The following is a 17,340-nucleotide window of genomic DNA, read 5'->3' on the forward strand; positions in this document are numbered from 1 at the left end:
TTTATTTTTGTACATCTCAAGTATTTCCTTTGATCTCACTGATTTTCGGCGGATTTCTCCGTCTTTTAGAAACTTTTTATTTAGCATGTACTTTTTTTTTCGCATAATCGAAATTAATGACGTCAGTGAATATTCCGTGAAATATGATTTCTTTTAAAGCGACGTCGCGAAATGTTAACGTTCTCATTAGAAACATCGCGAAATTACAACGTTCGGTTACCAACGTCCCGAAAACAACACGAACAGTTTTGAAAACGTTATTATCTGCCCCTGCTACTGTATCGTATTCCCTTAACACACAAATGATGTTCACTAAAAACGATTTTTTTTTTACAGAAATGCATCGAACTGGAAAGTGGCCTATTGCAACTGAACATAAACTTATGAAAAAATAAAAACCAATGATGTTATGATGAGGAATGTTTATTTGAGCTGTAATACAACATCCTCAAATCAGATCATAAATATACAATATATCAAAAACACTCAAATCACTTCTTTTTACTGATGTCATCATCTTTTAAAGGTATTCTGAGTTGATATAAATGAATAATAAAGTTTATAAGTAAGACAACATAGAGATAATAGACAAGTATATAAATGTTTGGATCTAATTTATCTTTCTATTTCTTTTCTTCAATTCTATGGGAAAAAATTGAAGTAAAATTGTCAGAATAAATGCTTGTTACAGTATCGGGATAAAATGAACAGTTTTAATATTTTAGTTTTTTCTTTCTTTCATCTATACTTCTTTCGAGTATTCTTAATTAAAAGCAAAATCCATTAAGGCCATATTAAAATAATTTGTAGATTTTCAGTCACCTATCACCAGAAAAATTGGGGAAGTGTAAATATTTTCCTTTGAATGGAATAAGAACAAAATATTCAACCTGAAATCCTCTTCTTTTAGTTTTCTTGTGAATAATTCTCAATTAAATAACTGGAAGCTACATAAAACAATGCTATTTTTTTCTCTCTTGCAATTAAGCCAGAAATCACAAGGTTCATAAAAGTTTGCCTGTAACCGGAAACTACTTACAATTTAGGCAGAAATCACAAAGTTCATAAAAGTTAGCCTGTAAACAGAAACTACTTACAATTTAGCCAGTAATCACGAAGTTCATAAAAGTTAGCCTGTAACCAGAAACTACTTACAATTTAGCCAGTAATCACAAATTTCATAAGACAGATCACAATAATTATCACTTAGAAACAAATGACATAAATTGACAGAGATCTGTTTAGTCTTTAATATTAAAGTATAATAGTTATTTAAGGGATGAAAGAGAACCAACCAATGAATAAACATTAAGACATTCACAAAATGTGAAAGTAGATGCATATAAATGGTTTTAAACCATAACAAAAATAAAATTGATACCGATTGGGACTTGACCATTGGAGTGAATACAGTTAGTCATAATGATGGTAAATTAATTTGATGTGACCTTAACCTACAGACTTTTCTTCCCCTATTTATGGGTTGTTACTATCAAAAGTGATATTAGATTATTAATAAACCTATGACCATTTCACTATACAAAAGCTAAATAAATCAATACATATGATTTCATCTGATAAATAGACGAATTAAAAAAAGTACAAGTATAATAACAAATACTTTTACATTTAAATATCAGTGCATCCACAAATATTCCAATGTAAATATGTGCAAACATAACACTAAAATGTAACCACAAACCATATCCAACAAGTTAACATAAAATTCATGATCAACATAAAACTCACGATGTACATTTCCTCTGATTTTCTTTTTCAATTGACCTTTTTTCAACAAATATATACAGAATACTGGTATTTTAACAGATTTCACCCATCATCTAATTTCAAAGTTCATTAACACAAGGTATTATAGTTGAAAAATCAAAAATCAACCTCTCAATCTAAAAATGAAAATTTTGGTACATAGGCTATTTGATTACAGCGTACCTCTCTTTTGTTAATCTTTTTCTTGTGAATTTTGTTATGTACTAAATATTAATATAATTCCATCTGTATCTATTCTTTTAAATTTCAAAGAAATTTTGAACTTTGATCAAATATATACAAAATATAAAATACATGAGAAAAATGTTAAAAAAAAAGGTTGGAAAATTTAATTAAGAAGGTCAAGGTCAGTCTTAAAAAAATACAAATTGAATATAAATATAAACCAAATTCTACAAAAAACATGAGGCCCACTGAGCTGTAATAAACTCTTTCTATATTATAATAAGCTAACAACAGCTGCATAGCAGGTAATGTAAGCTTAATGATAATTGGTCATTTATGAGTCCAATGAACTACTCTGAACTAAAAAAAACAGCTAACATGTTTAAGGTTGCACATAATCAAAAGGTTGACGTTTTGTTATTACGTTATCATTAGAAAGAAAATTATATTCTAACAATCAACAGGTGCTAATTGGGCTACCTTCCCAGTAATTATAGAACTCATTATCTTGTTCATATTCACATACAATATAAGAACCCGAACCAGAAAGAGAAAGTGGAGAAATATTACTAAAACAATTAAATCTTTACAAGTAATTATTATTAATTTACCATTCACTTTCAATATTGCCAAAATAAGTCAGTAAAATTTTCAAATATCCTTGACCTTTCAAACTGCAAAAGTTTACAGTGCAAAAAAACCCAAGCCAACATCTTATAACCTCAGGCTCATTCAAATTTACTATTGTAAAATAATAACTGTATCAAAATTCTACTCTATATAACAATATATTGAAACAACTACTTAACACATAAAGAATAATTCATATCAAAATATATACTACTTTAAATAAGAAATGCTATTAAAGCAGATAGATAAAAAAATCTGTGTGTAATAATGAGTCTAGATTAATATGTTTCTAATTTAAAAGCTACCTGATGTAAATATAAGTTATAAATATAAAATTTTAAGAAAAGCCATTAATTTGTCTGATATTTTAAAGGATCAGGAGTCAAAAATTAACATACCAAACTTCATTTTATTGAATCATTTTGAAATTATTTGCATATTAGAAACCAAAATTGTACCAACAAAAAACAAAATGCATGAAAATATTTGCCATTGCTCACTTTAGTTTTTTGCCTTATAAAAAGTCAATGATAATGATTTGTACTTATAACTGGAATTTTGTTTACCTTAGCTCAAAATATACATGAACATAGACGTCAAATATTATTTACACAAGTTATGATTTTAACTTGTGTAGTTCATTCATCAAAGAAGCAATGCATCTAAATTTTCTATTGCATATACTAAATAGCAATAAAAATTTAAAATGTAGTCCATACATATGCTTCTACAGATTAGGTCCTATCACATTATAGTTATAACAAAAAAAATGTTTACTTTGACCAAATTATTTTCCTACAATCACCTATTTTGAAGTTTACAAAATCTTCCTTTTATGTTGTGATTTTCCGTACAATTCTTTAAAACTCAAAAGATGAAATGACGATTTACAAAGGGACACAGGACGTCACTACAGACACATGACTAGTTACACAGTAAGGACTAGTGCAAAAAGGTGCTCTGTTATAAAATTCACAAAGGAGTAATACATCTAGTAACTAACCATACCCACAATTATAATTCAGGGAATAAAACTTTGCTTTACAAGAATTTACTGATTCTATTCATGTAAAAGTAACATTTTTATACGAGGACATTATTCCCCCTTGTTTCCTGATCTACTTTTAACACTTTTGGCTGCATTGTGGCAGCTAGTTATAATTGGCAGAAAGATTTGGAGTGCCCAGAGAAAACCATGAATATTTAGCATGAAATCTGATCATCCAATTCAATAAAGATTAGAGTTGATAGCACCTGCCACATGCAGAGTTCGTACTGACAACCTCTGTGTAGAAAGGCTAGTGGTTGCTAAAGAGATCTTAAGGTCACTCAGCCACAGAGGTACCTATATTTCCATACAAAAAAAACCCCAAATGTATAAACATATATACATGTATGTGCAAATGATATTATGCTATGAAATAATAGTAAGAGTGAAAACCGAGCACAGTGCCTGCAGACATAATTTTTATTTTTTTACTTACAAATGCCCCCGAAATACATATTTTTTTCTTAAAGAAATCAAAATCCCTCAAATCAACATTGAGGAACAGATTACAGCTGTTTAAACATAATATTACAAAAAAATGTTACATAAATGACAGAAAAAATTTAAAATGTTCTTGTCTTCATATTAATAAGCACCTTGGCTTCTTTTTTCCTTTCTTTGGCCCTTTTCTTTCTTTCTGTAAAATAAAGGGGACAAATTTATAATTAGAATAGAATGAAAAGTCTCTGAACTTTATAAATTGGCCTACATTCTATCAAGCAATGGATTACCATATTTATTTTCAGGGTCAGTCCCAATTTGTCATGCATACCTGTACATGGTTTAGTTTGTTAGGTGTGAAGCTTCATACAAATCCTCTGAACATATTGCTTTTTACCATGCAAATAACAAGGAAAATACAAATTGATGTATAACATTATATCTCCTTTTAGATAGATTATTCAAGATTATTCAAGATGTATTTCACCTTATCAAACTTTGCATTCTACTGATTGAATTACACCAGATGCTTTGTATATCATATCATAGCAAAACCATTTCTTTGTTTTGTTAGTTCACAGAAGTAAGAAAGAGCTAAGACAACAAAGTTTACACATGTTTTACTTGCTAAAATATGCTAAGGGGATGAGACACAAGATGATCAAACTTATAAAATCTTCCACAAACAGACAAACAGGAAATTACTGTATACAACAAAATAATTGCTAACAAATTTAGGGTATGATTTTTAGCCTTTTACATTTACTATCTTGTAAATAATAATAGCAGTATAACCGCTGTTTCTTTGCTTTTAGTGTATTTTTTTGGTGTACTGATTTTGTGTCATGAATGGATACCTTGTATCAGCTGTTTTTCTATTAATAGTCAGCTTTAATATTTTCAAGTTATAGTAGTGGTTAAATAATTTGACTTACATATTTTCTAATTTCTCTCACTAGAGTATAAAAAGCATCATCGACACCCTGTCTTGTTTTGGCTGAGGTCTCTACATATGGTATATTATAACTATCGGCTACTGGCCTTGCTTGCTTTGCATCTACTGTCCGTGTTGGTAAATCTACTTTATTTCCTACCACTGAAAATTAAATGAAAATAATAAATAATAGTTTTTTTCTACAGACTGTGATGAATACAGAATTCTTTCTTATTTGTTGGGCACTATTTTTCCAGCCAAGTGCGTAAGTCTGTCTGTCAGTTCATAGCCTCTACACTATTCAAGACTACTACAATGCCTCCTCTGACAGCACATGTTAATTAGGATCTAGTATTCTAGGCATTATTGTAGAGGATCTCAGAGCAGCAAGGGCTCTACTAAGAGATGCAGTGTGTAGGCCCATCGGCGCATGGACACGTCCTTGAACTCATCAACCTTGTCCCAACTATGGTTAAATAGTACCACTGCCTTGTGGTTAGATCTGGGAAAATCAAAAGGCTATGGGAGCAGACCCAGAAAGAAAAGCTGAGAAGATGGAACTTGTCAGCCATTGCAGGCAATCGTCTATGGGAAGGAAAACCTAGACAACAAAATACTACTGGTAGTAGGTTTCTCGTATGGCTAATCACCAGGCAGAGTTTTTTTTGTACAATTTTCTACATTATTGCTCTATTTCATAGTAATAAGTTTTTATTGGTGGAGGAAGCCTGAGTAACCACACAGAACCAACAACCTTTCAGAAGCAATGAGAAGGACATCTGATAATTCTAGTCAATGAAGATTGAAGTTGAACATACCTGCCATGTGTCAGATTCAAACTTACAACCACAGGGTTAACAGACTAGTGATACAGCAGTTCAGCTACTTATACCACAAGGCCTTAGAGTTCAGCTACTTATACCACAAGGCCTTTGAGCTCAGCTACTTATACCACAAGGCCTTCGAGTTCAGCTACTTATACCACAAGGCCTTCGAGTTCAGCTACTTATACCACAAGGCCTTCGAGTTCAGCTACTTATACCACAAGGCCTTTGAGTTCAGCTACTTATACCACAAGGCCTTGGAGACCCCAGTTTTGTAAATACACAATTACAGTAATTATCACAAGTACTTACAGACCATTGGCACTTCATCTGCATCTTTAACTCTTTTGATCTGAAAAAAAAATAGTAATATGTAATACCAATGCTATCTATTATAAATATTAAAACTTTAACAATTGAAGTTTCAAATCTCTGTTTCATGTATATGAATCATGAGTTTATTTTCTTTTAAAATTTTGTAATCGAATATTACTTATTTAGTTTAGATGGTAGTACATGATTCAAAATAAAACTTTTCTATGTCACGATTGACTTGAATTCTTGGGAAGTTGATTTCCTAAATTCTACTGTTTGTAATTTTCTCACAACATGTAATAAATTTAAATAGTTTCTAACTTTTTGTATTTCATTGGGTCACTAGACACCACACTAATTTTAATTAGAAGGTAGAACACACATTGTAATCAATCACTTCTTAGTTTTGACAGGAAAGTAACAGGCAACCTGATATCAAAACACTCATTACCTCAATTACAATAATACAGAAAATTTCTATTAAGGTGGTACCTAACACTACAGGGAGATAACTCTGTAAAATCAGCTAAACGTTTTAATTACGTTCTGTTGTAAAAGGAATATTAAGGTTCTCAATGATCAAAATTAGTGGTTGTCAAACTGCTATATAACCAGTGTAATATTTCTGATCAAATGGTTGGTTCAAATTTTTTGAGATTTTTGTATTTTTGTCAAAGGATTGAAGTAAATACTTTGCCAAAATTTTACGAAAATTAAACGAGCCAAATTAATTATAGTGAAAGTGTTGGGTACCACCTTAAATCATGAATAAGTTGCATTTTCTTTTCTTTGTGTTGGTCAAATGCTCAAAACTCATAAAACAGTAATATATACAATTATTTGAAATCATGGAAAAATTAAAAAGATCAGCTAAAAAAAATTCATCAACTTTGTACTTGTTTGGCTTTATAAATATTTTGATGAGCGTCTCTGATGAGTCTTATGAAGACAAAAACGCGTGTCTGGTATACTAATTTATAATCCAGGTACCTTTGATAACAATTACACATCCCAATGAAATTCTTAGGAGGACAATATATAATTACCAAATAAAAGATTTAATTGGTGGTTTGTATCTTGAAAGTTAGGACAAGGTGTTGAGGAAAACACAATCGTCACATTTTAAAAAAACTACCTTAGCATCTATCGTATCAATTAATGCAAAACTTATACATTGTTCTAATCAAAGTTTGACAAAATCTCTGCTACCTAAATGAAAAAGTAATCTACCTGTTCTCTATACTGATTAATATCTTCAAACGATTTTGTATTATTTACAGCAAACACACAAAGAAATCCTTCTCCCGTTCTCATATATTGATCCCTCATAGCACTGAAAGAATGAGAAAATCATTACACAAACTTCATAATAATGAAATAATTCTGCTCCAATTTCTGTTAAAAGTTAAAATAACTCAGAAAATATGATATAAATAGCTACACCCTCGCTACACCATGTCAGATGAACATGGGTTTTAGTTGTTCTAAGTTTCAAATGATAAATCTTCATAGTAACTTGAACAAAAAGTTTAACCAAATATGAAAAAAACAAATGGCTGTATGCACAGACTTGAAAATATCATGCCTTTGACTATATATTGTAGATAAGACATAAAATTCTTATTCCTCAAAGCTATTGAATCTACATTTTTCATATTCAATTCTTTCATCATGCAACATTTTTCACACTGCAAATCTTTCACATTTGTTCTTCAAATTCATATAATTAATTACATTACATGTATATTTCATTATAATATGTTATTTCACTTGGCTAACAGCAATCCCTTGCCAAAAAGGCCTTTGTTCCTCATTGTTCCTGCGTTTCTGAGCTTTACATGTAGATGACAGTCACAACCATTATGTGGACAAATGTACAAAAGTATGCATGAATAAATCATTAATCATGATTTATTCATTGATGAAGGCCCAACAGTAACCTAGAACTACTTTAGAAATCAATCCATGTGTTCGTAGATAGTAGATGTTGTTGTGTCCTGTTAAATTGTTATACGATGATGACTGATGTTCCCATATTTTGACTATTTTATTGATTGTGACTGTTTATTTAACGCATCATGTAAATGTAACGGAATTTGATGAGACTGTTATTAAAGTGAGAGGGTTAGCGCTATAGAACCAGGTTTAATCCACCATTTTCTACATTTGAAAATGCCTGTACCAAGTCCGGAATATGACAGTTCTTGTCCATTCGTTTTTGATGCGTTTTGTTTTTTGATTTTGCCATGTGATTATGGACTTTCCAAATTGATTTTCCTCTGAGTTCAGTATTTTTGTGATTTTACTTTTTATAAGTCATACTTCTATTCAAGTCATTTGTCTCAATGGCAATCAAACCACATTGGCTTATTTTTTGTATACTTTTTTGTACCTGTATTCCTCTTGACCTGCAGTATCTAGGATATCTAGCAGACATGTTTCTCCGTCAATTACCACTTGTTTTCTGTACGAATCCTCTATAATTAGACAAACATTTATAGTGTAAGGGGAGTTAAATCTTGTTCAGCAATACCCATTCATCAAATTCTATTGATATTAAACTTCATAAGCATGACAAATGTAAACAGTAATATGATCGTTCAAAATCAATAAACATTATTATATAAAAGATATAACACGAACATGTATTCTCTCAATGTTGATAAGTATACCTAAATATTTTTTAAATATTGTGGGATATGAATAAATTAGCAACATTTTTTTGATTTGGGTATAAAAGTTTATTAAAGAATGACAAACTGTTAAAAGTTTCATGTAGAATGGAATAGAGAACAGAGATTCAAATTTGCAATGAAGAACTGCTTGAACTTTGAAAATCAGATGATATCTCTCATTGTTCCAGTTTCAGACTAATATAACATGGAGCAGACTAAATAATGACTGGTACCTATCTGTTACATACCTATTGTAGGATCATATTCTTCTACAAAACTGAAAAGAGAAATAAACCAGATCAATGACTAAGAACCACATGTTACAGTACTGTAAATAAATAAATAAATCATGTATTTTAAAATGTAATCACAATATGTGTCTGATGAATGGAAATTTCTTCATTCAATATGTAGCAAAAAGATAAAAACAAAATAAGACTATTAAATAACTACCCTACCTAGTATTAGATATACCTATATTACATATATATATATAATCTAGAGTAGCAGTTGTTTATAGACATCAGCAAACTAATGTCTGTATTAAAATTTTAAGCATTGAGGTGTTAGTTTTGAAAGAAATTAATCTCAGTTTTTCTTACTTTTATTTATTACTCTTACTCTCTGAATCAATTGATTGTTTTGCCATTTTATTAACTTAAATTTCAATGAAGGGCAACACAAATTACAATCTAAAAGTACATGTAAGATAAATAAAGCATAGGACCCCACATCTGAATATATGTATATATGTTGAAGACAGTATGTTGCCCTGTAGATGTTTTATGGTTGTTGCTAGTTTGCTGTCTCATAGGTGTACAATGTATACCCCACTGTTATTCAAATTCTATAAATGCATGCAAGTTCCTTTTTTTTTTAGCTTTGTTTGCAAATTAGATGTTTCATAGTATATGCTTATCAAACACCTATTATTCATTTAGATATAAATCAATTTTGATATATTTGCTTCTGTTATTATTTTCTCTCTTTCAAACACACATATTTCTTTTTAGTATAAAAGTGTCTCCTGCAAAGCATGTTTTCCTCTATTTAAACTCGAGTGTAAACATATTTGACACATCAGTAATTTCAGTTCATTAAAACTGGAAGCTTATAAATCTGTTATCAAATACCCTCATTACACAGAAAATAAATCACTGAAAAACAGTGGGAGATTTTTTCTGTTTTTTATCCAATTTCATTGGGATTGACTCGTCATGTTTTCACAACTAAGATTCTTATTTTTATAAATATTGATATAAGAGTGGGCAACTTATTGAATTTCAATATTAAATCAAGAATGGTATCATAATTTGTTAGCTTTATCACGTTTTGTCTTATTTTGTTACCAAACATTTATTATATAATCTACCCTGTGGAAATGTTTATAATATCCACCTCTTTGTCAGATACATCTGCTTAACAGATTATGATGTACATGGTCTAATAGAAAAAATTGACCCCAACCACATGTTAACCTGCTCATCGTCCTGCTGACTTTGTCACTAGTCATGCTAGTTGTTTCTAGTTAATATATATTAGTTTTTTTTGTACCGTACATGGAATTTGAGGTTAATGACAGACTATAACTAATCTCTGATTCCATGGTTACATTGCATTAAAAGTTGTACGTAGAGACATGTCTTTTGTTTTATGACCTTACCTTGTCCACTAGTTTTATTTTTGTTGTTTTTTAATTTTTTTTTGCTAGTATCTTATTGATGGTTTGAGTGGTAGGGGGTATTCTCAAGGGGGTATTCCTCCATTTTTCTCTAATTTTAATCTTTTTTGCCTATTATACCTTATTCTTTCTTTTTTTTAAACATCCCATTATTCTCTATCATTTTTTTTGTTGGGTGGGGGTCTATTCTTTATTCTGAACCATTTGCTCATTATTCTCTTATCTGTCAACCTCATCCAGACCCTTATTGACTTATCTGTCAACCTCATCCAGACCCTTATTGACTTATCTGTCAACCTCATCCAGACCCTTATTGACATACAATTGAGTCAACCTCATCCAGACCCTTATTGACATACAATTGAGTCAACCTCATCCAGACCCTTATTGACATACAATTGAGTCAACCTCATCCAGACCCTTATTGACATACAATTGAGTCAACCTCATCCAGACCCTTATTGACATACAATTGAGTCAACCTCATCCAGACCCTTATTGACATACAATTGAGTCAACCTCATCCAGACCCTTATTGACATACAATTGAGTCAACCTCATCCAGACCCTTATTGACATACAATTGAGTCAACCTCATCCAGACCCTTATTGACATACAATTGAGTCAACCTCATCCAGACCCTTATTGACATACAATTGAGTCAACCTCATCCAGACCCTTATTGACATACAATTGAGAGTGGAAATGGGGAATACATTATTAACCCTATGCTTATTTTTACTCCTTTCAATCATGATTTAATAATGCTATGCGTTGCATGTGGCTAGTTGCCATGAAATTAATGCAATTTTTCAATTCTTCATAATTTTTTAAATGATCTAAGGACTTGACTACTACTAACAAGGACAAAACAAGTGTTATATCATAGGATCTTTAAACAAACAACTATACAATGAGTGCATGTCATCCCCATTTGCAAGCAATTATTTAAAAGTTGTTTACTTCCAGGTTCAAAGTGCAACACTTGAATTATTAAAATGGAAATGAGATGTGCCAATATATAAATATATAATAATGCAACTACTAACAAAATACCATTGATTCACCATTAGTAGTTCATGAGCAGATCCAGTCAATTTTAAAAGGGTGTGCCCAACCCATGATAAAAAATGGAGGGGGGGTTCAACTATATGTCCCCATTCAAATTTTTTCCAACCCCATAACACCCCCTCTGGATCTTCTACTGTGGTTAGTGTAAGACTGATAAATAGGTTCAGGACTTGGTACGGGCATATTCAGAAAACAGATAGGCAACAGTCTTACTCTATGTCTGCTCTATGGTCGGGTTGTTGTCGCTTTGACATATATTCCCCATTTCCTTTCTCAATTTTGTTCAAAAGGACAAATAAAAATACACAATAATGTTTGTCGTACATGTACCAATTAAAACATTTAAGCATCAATAGTGTATGTACATGTATTTGTTTATATATTGCAGACACACCGGTTATCATGTAATTTGTTTTCCCCTTAGGTTTGTAAGAATGATGTTGACAAGGAAGAGAAGTTTGACATTTTTTACAATCTGATGTCAAACAACTAGACTGTTTAATACACTAACAAACAACAAATGGAAGTTTTTAACGACCTTGACTGGCTATACACTTACAAACAAGTCCTTGACCCTGTGATTATTTCGTAGATCTTCATTCAAGCAGAATATGAATGTTTAAGAAAAATCTATGCATTGATTATCAGAGATTCGATTATTTTAAGAATGTTTTTTGTAGATTCGATGAACTCTCTATTCCCCCTGGAAAATTTGAATTGGTTATATAGGGAATCACTGAAGCCTGGCGGGAGCGGACCCCTCTTAGACAATCAGTGGGCCCCCACTTATAAAAATTACTGGATCCGCTACTGAGTTCATCAAGCCAATGGTGTATGCAAAATCAAACCTAATTCTGTGACAAATTCCATTAAAGAACATTTTGACTGTTTTTGCATTGTGCAAAACATTTTGCATTGTAAAGGTCCAATCTAGGAGGTTATATCTACTTGTTCCTATACTGCTTTTCTAAAGGATACAAATTCAAATCCATCAAATCAAGACTTAAGGCTTTCTATAGATAACACCAGACACTCTCAGGTTGAAATTAATTTTACAATAATAAACAGGATTTTATCATAAATAAAAGAATAAATGTCAGGCGGAATAGGAATTTCTTCAGGGCTCCTGATTACATCATTAATTTACATGTAAATTTTTGGTAACTCCACACCAATGGTATTTTAAAAATTTTCTATTTCATTTAATAAATAAACCATCATCTTTCAAAATGGATGCATTTATTCTTATAATTTATAAAAGGTCTTCCTTTGTCAGTTTATACATTAGATTCCTCTCTTTCAAGACTTTAAAACAGATTGAATACATGTACTTCTTTAACAATCTTTTTTTGGATTCCGCACAAAACTGAGGAAGGGATCGGTTAAAACCTTGACCTTCCTTAGTTTCTCAGCCTCACCCATTAATTTTTTTTTAATATTTTTCCAACATTGACCTAATATTGTATGTTTATATAATAGCTGTCAGAAAATATGTGTTAATATAAACTATATCTATAAGTTGAGCATTCCATGGGCTGTTGTTAATCATGGTAATTGTTTTCAATGTATGATAGCTCATACTATAGAAAGGTCATCTACCTAACAACATTGATACACTCCAACTTTTTTTAACAGACCATTTCAGTTATCATTTGAGCAAACAAAATTGAATGTCAACTTGGTGAACGTAATATTGATCTAGTATCTTAATCTGATCTATATGTTGATCTAGTATCTTAATCTGATCTATATGTTTAGTCTGGGTATAAAAGTATAAGACTGTAGGTATAAAAGTCTGGGTAGAAATAAAAGTACATGCATATTTAATCAAATTATGGACATTTTCTACCATTGTCTACATCATTTGTAGATTGAACCCTATAGTACATGGAACCCTATTTGTTAGTTTTCATCATTTATGTCTTATTTCCATTTACATATATATAGGAAAAATTTTACTTTGATTTCATTTATCATGTTCATGTATCTTACAGGCATGACAGGGATCACCAGAAAAAAATATTCAAGGGTTAACATTAAGCTTGTATATAAAGTATCAGTTTTAACTGTTGAAGATTTATAGTATTAATACTTTTTGTGAGATTCTTAAATGTGTGAGTACACAAATGTATTATGATTTTATGACAACTTATTTTGGTTTATTTAGGCCCAAAGATGCATGTTAGTGTAAAATTTAAATGCATTGTCACCAAAATATAAAAGAACACACATTGTATACTCAAATTGACACAGTATTACTGTACATGTTGATGTGCCACATTGGGTGTTTAAGACAGCAGTCACAGCACTGTACTATACGGAAACATTTTTTTGACATTAAATTTTAAAAAGAAACAACAACACCAGTGTTGATTACAGTATTGAGATTAACAATTGAACCTAGACTAAATAAGACTAGAAATTAGTCTGGATAAACATGATTTTTCCTTTTTGCTGTTTTCAGCTTTGAGTTAGCTTTCAGTAACAGTCATACAGTGAGTACTTTAAGTTAGTTATTTTTTTCTTCATACAGATATTTATGTATGTAAAACTATTACACTGGTACCACTGTCCCAGATTAGGTGAGGGATCAGTGCTCATGGGCATGATTAATACTTACACATTTTGTATGTGGCTGTGCCAAGTCAACCCAAGAGTGTCCATTCATGATCAGTAGTTGTTGTTGGTTTCTGTCTATATATTTGTTTTTCATTTTTTGTTTTGAATAAATCAGGTCATTGGATTTTTCTTATTTACATTTCATCTTGTCTAGGTTTTAATAGCTGACTATATACATATAGCTACATCACAATAATAACATGAATAGTGTATGGATATATCATTTTGATCATTGTTAAAGGATATACAGTAACCTGTAGTTGCTTAAATTTATGATATTTTGACTCTGTTGGACAGTTCTCTCATTGGTGATCATACCACATTTCTATTTTTATAAACTCACTGATTCTGTATAAGTTGGATGGTTAATGCACTTTTGCCTACGCCACCAGCTGAAAGAGAGAAATAGACTTACTGATTTTGAATAAGTTGTATGGTCAGGGCACTTTTACCAACACCACCAGCTAAAAGAAAAATAGAAATTCCCTGATATTGAGAACAGTTTAAGCAACACGTCATAAACTATATTAATAAAATAAGCGTCAAACCCACATGTTCATAATGAAGTGTGAATTTGCTTACAATGGAACAAGGACTTAATAAACATTGGTTATACATTCTGTATATGTTCAAAAAAAGATATCTACACTTTGAGTGTACATGTATAAATAGTACATTCTAAACATGTACACAAATATGTAATATGATGTGGTAAAAGTAACCAACCACTGATGAATGTTGACCAATGAAATGCAACGATAAATTACATGTAACTTTAACTTAATGTTGTGCATGTATAACATGTATAAAGAACAAGCTTTTTTTAGTTTAAATTTTAATTTTTACAAGTTGCAATTGAACTTTAATGAGGAGCTCATCAGGCAAAAGATACCAAAGAAGTAAAAAGAACTGTCACAACTTCATGCCAAAATTTGAAAAAAGGACCACAAGACAGTATACAATATAAAAAAGAAGATGTGGTTTTATTGCCAATGAGACAACTATCCACAAAAGACCAAAATGACACAAACATTAACAACTATAGGTAACCATACGGCCTTCAACAATGAGCCTAGCCCATACAGCACAGTCAGCTATAAAAGGCCCCTATAAGACAATGTAAAACAATTCAAACAAGAAAACTAACAGCCTTATTTATGAAAAAAATGAACGAAAAACAAATATATGTTAACTTCAGATGTGTTCAACATACATTGTACGTATCTATCCACATAATGGCAGATGAGTGTAAGGATTTGTGTAATGTCACCTTACTAGGGTTCTCACTTAGTCTGAGGCCAGTCTATGAGTCCTGGACTCAGTTCAAAGAAGCATCACAAATGTAAAATTTTGATTTACATGTACATGTAACTGAACACATGTACACATTATTTTATATCAAAAGTTTAAAAGTAATCAGGATTTACTATCATTTCATTGCTCATTTAATTAATATGTCAGGGAGACTAAAATAATAAATCATATTGTAATAAAATATCTTCTTCTAATGGTTTGTCCTACTGTGGCCAAAAATGACGAGTCCCTGGACTAGCCTTAAAAAATCCTCAATGAGACAACCCTGCAGCTTACTATAGGTTTATCAAGAGTGAGGGTTATAACATTTGAAGTGATAGAATACTTATAATTAAATGTGCTTAATTTGACTGTTTGAACACTAAGTAGATGCATAGACAAATGTATGGGATTTTTTCCTATCTAGAAATAGAAACAACAATTAAAATATGTATCTCAGAGCTATTCTATTGATTTGATTGAAACATGAAGTCCTTAGGGTCATAGTTACATGTATATCGCCAATGCATGTACTTATATTGGATTATTTGGTCATAATGTCTTCCATTAATTTGATTTTGTTTTGAGACGAATGCATATACATGTACTTCAGTATCATGACATTTTCTATAGGTACGATTTGTATAATGTGTTCAAATTAACCGATACCCCTGGTTTGATAGCTTTTCCAATGTCTTATAATTTTGAGCATGCAAATTAAAAGACTAAAACTAGTATAAAACTAATTCCTATTAAGCTACATTGTGGAAATGAAATAATCAGTTTTTATGAGCAATAATAATATATTACTAGCCATAGGAACAAAAATGGACACAGGGGATTTTACTTTATGATTATGTTAATTATACCCCATAACAGCTGGTCCATTTATTAAATAGAATGTATTTTTTTTGTATATATACATCTTCTGGTAGTACAATGTATTGTATGTAAATATATGTATAATATTCAACAGGTTGCACTCTTATAAAACTCAGCGTAAATGTTTTGTCATCATGACAATGGATAATATGTGTAGCTGCTATCACTTTTTATACAGATATTTTAATTTCCGTAAATGCTAGAAATAATTAAGTTCCTATACTGATAATGTGAGGAAAATTAGTCATGAATTTCAATGCGAAGTAAACAATGCTCTCATGGGCGATGTCTGTTTTGGTGTCTTCTAAGATACAACAAAAATTTTAACAGCTGACACACATCAAGTATCAGTTTGTCATCCATTTCGTCCCTACATTTTATCAAAAAATACAAACCTCCAACAACCACAAGCTTGTATTCTGTCATTTGAAAGACCAGTTCATAAATCCACTCAAAATAAGATGCACAAATATTACAAATGTTCACCACACACAAAGATTTTTAACCCAGTGACCCTCCGTTCTTTGTAGCGAGGCACTGAGCAGGCATTGATGACCCATTTTTTCTCAGTCGCATTATATATACCCCAAAATTATTTGGAAACGTAAGGGATGATTTCTCATTTCCGAAATTAAACCTGGTCGTCTTTCTTAAAATGCAAGGATATTCATTATTTTGTTTTTTCATAATGGTTATATTTATTATAAATATACAATAACACTTGGGAAAATCAAGTTTATTCAATTAATCAAAAACGGAATTCAACAGCATTCTGTTCAACGGGTTTCAAGGGGTTACCTTTCTATAAATAGAAATTATTTTAACTAAAAATAGTAACAGGTAGTCTCACTTGTTGATTCGTTGTTATTCTTAAAACTTTGAATCACTATTAAAACTAAAGAAAAAAATACATGAGTTTCCTGCTGTTTTTTTCTCATAACTATTGCATAAAAATTTATGGAGAGGACTCTGA

General features: G+C 30.9%; 1 protein-coding gene across 2 annotated transcripts; it reads right to left on the reverse strand.

Moving 5' to 3' along the window:
* Positions 1 to 407: 407 nt before the first annotated feature.
* LOC134685090 (GTPase HRas) lies at positions 408 to 16,934 on the reverse strand. 2 transcript variants are annotated; one of them, XM_063544509.1, is made up of 8 exons: positions 16,763 to 16,934; positions 14,536 to 14,584; positions 9,069 to 9,097; positions 8,538 to 8,622; positions 7,376 to 7,478; positions 6,143 to 6,182; positions 5,008 to 5,168; positions 408 to 4,268 (listed from the first exon to the last, which is right to left on the reverse strand). In XM_063544509.1, the coding sequence occupies exons 1-8, from the start codon at positions 16,791 to 16,793 to the stop codon at positions 4,212 to 4,214; spliced, it is 555 nt and encodes a 184-aa protein (XP_063400579.1). In that variant the 5' UTR covers positions 16,794 to 16,934; the 3' UTR covers positions 408 to 4,211. The 2 variants fall into 2 exon arrangements, with proteins under 2 accessions (XP_063400579.1, XP_063400578.1); XM_063544508.1 differs by lacking the exon at positions 14,536 to 14,584 and adding an exon at positions 14,608 to 14,656.
* Positions 16,935 to 17,340: the final 406 nt, after the last annotated feature.

This window comes from Mytilus trossulus, chromosome 9, assembly GCF_036588685.1.
Source record: "Mytilus trossulus isolate FHL-02 chromosome 9, PNRI_Mtr1.1.1.hap1, whole genome shotgun sequence".
NCBI lineage: Eukaryota > Metazoa > Mollusca > Bivalvia > Mytilida > Mytilidae > Mytilus > Mytilus trossulus.

What these genes read in the sequence shown, in the direction of transcription:
- LOC134685090 (XM_063544509.1), bottom strand. Translation starts at nt 16,793, where the DNA reads ATGACAGAATACAAGCTTGTGGTTGTTGGAG. An exon ending in ATCCAACTTATACAGAATCA is followed by an intron (nt 9,098 to 14,535) that starts GTGAGTTTATAA and finishes TTCTCTTTTCAG; the next exon opens with TTTTGTAGAAGAATATGATC. An exon ending in AGATGAAGTGCCAATGGTCT is followed by an intron (nt 5,169 to 6,142) that starts GTAAGTACTTGT and finishes TTTAATTTTCAG; the next exon opens with TGGTAGGAAATAAAGTAGAT.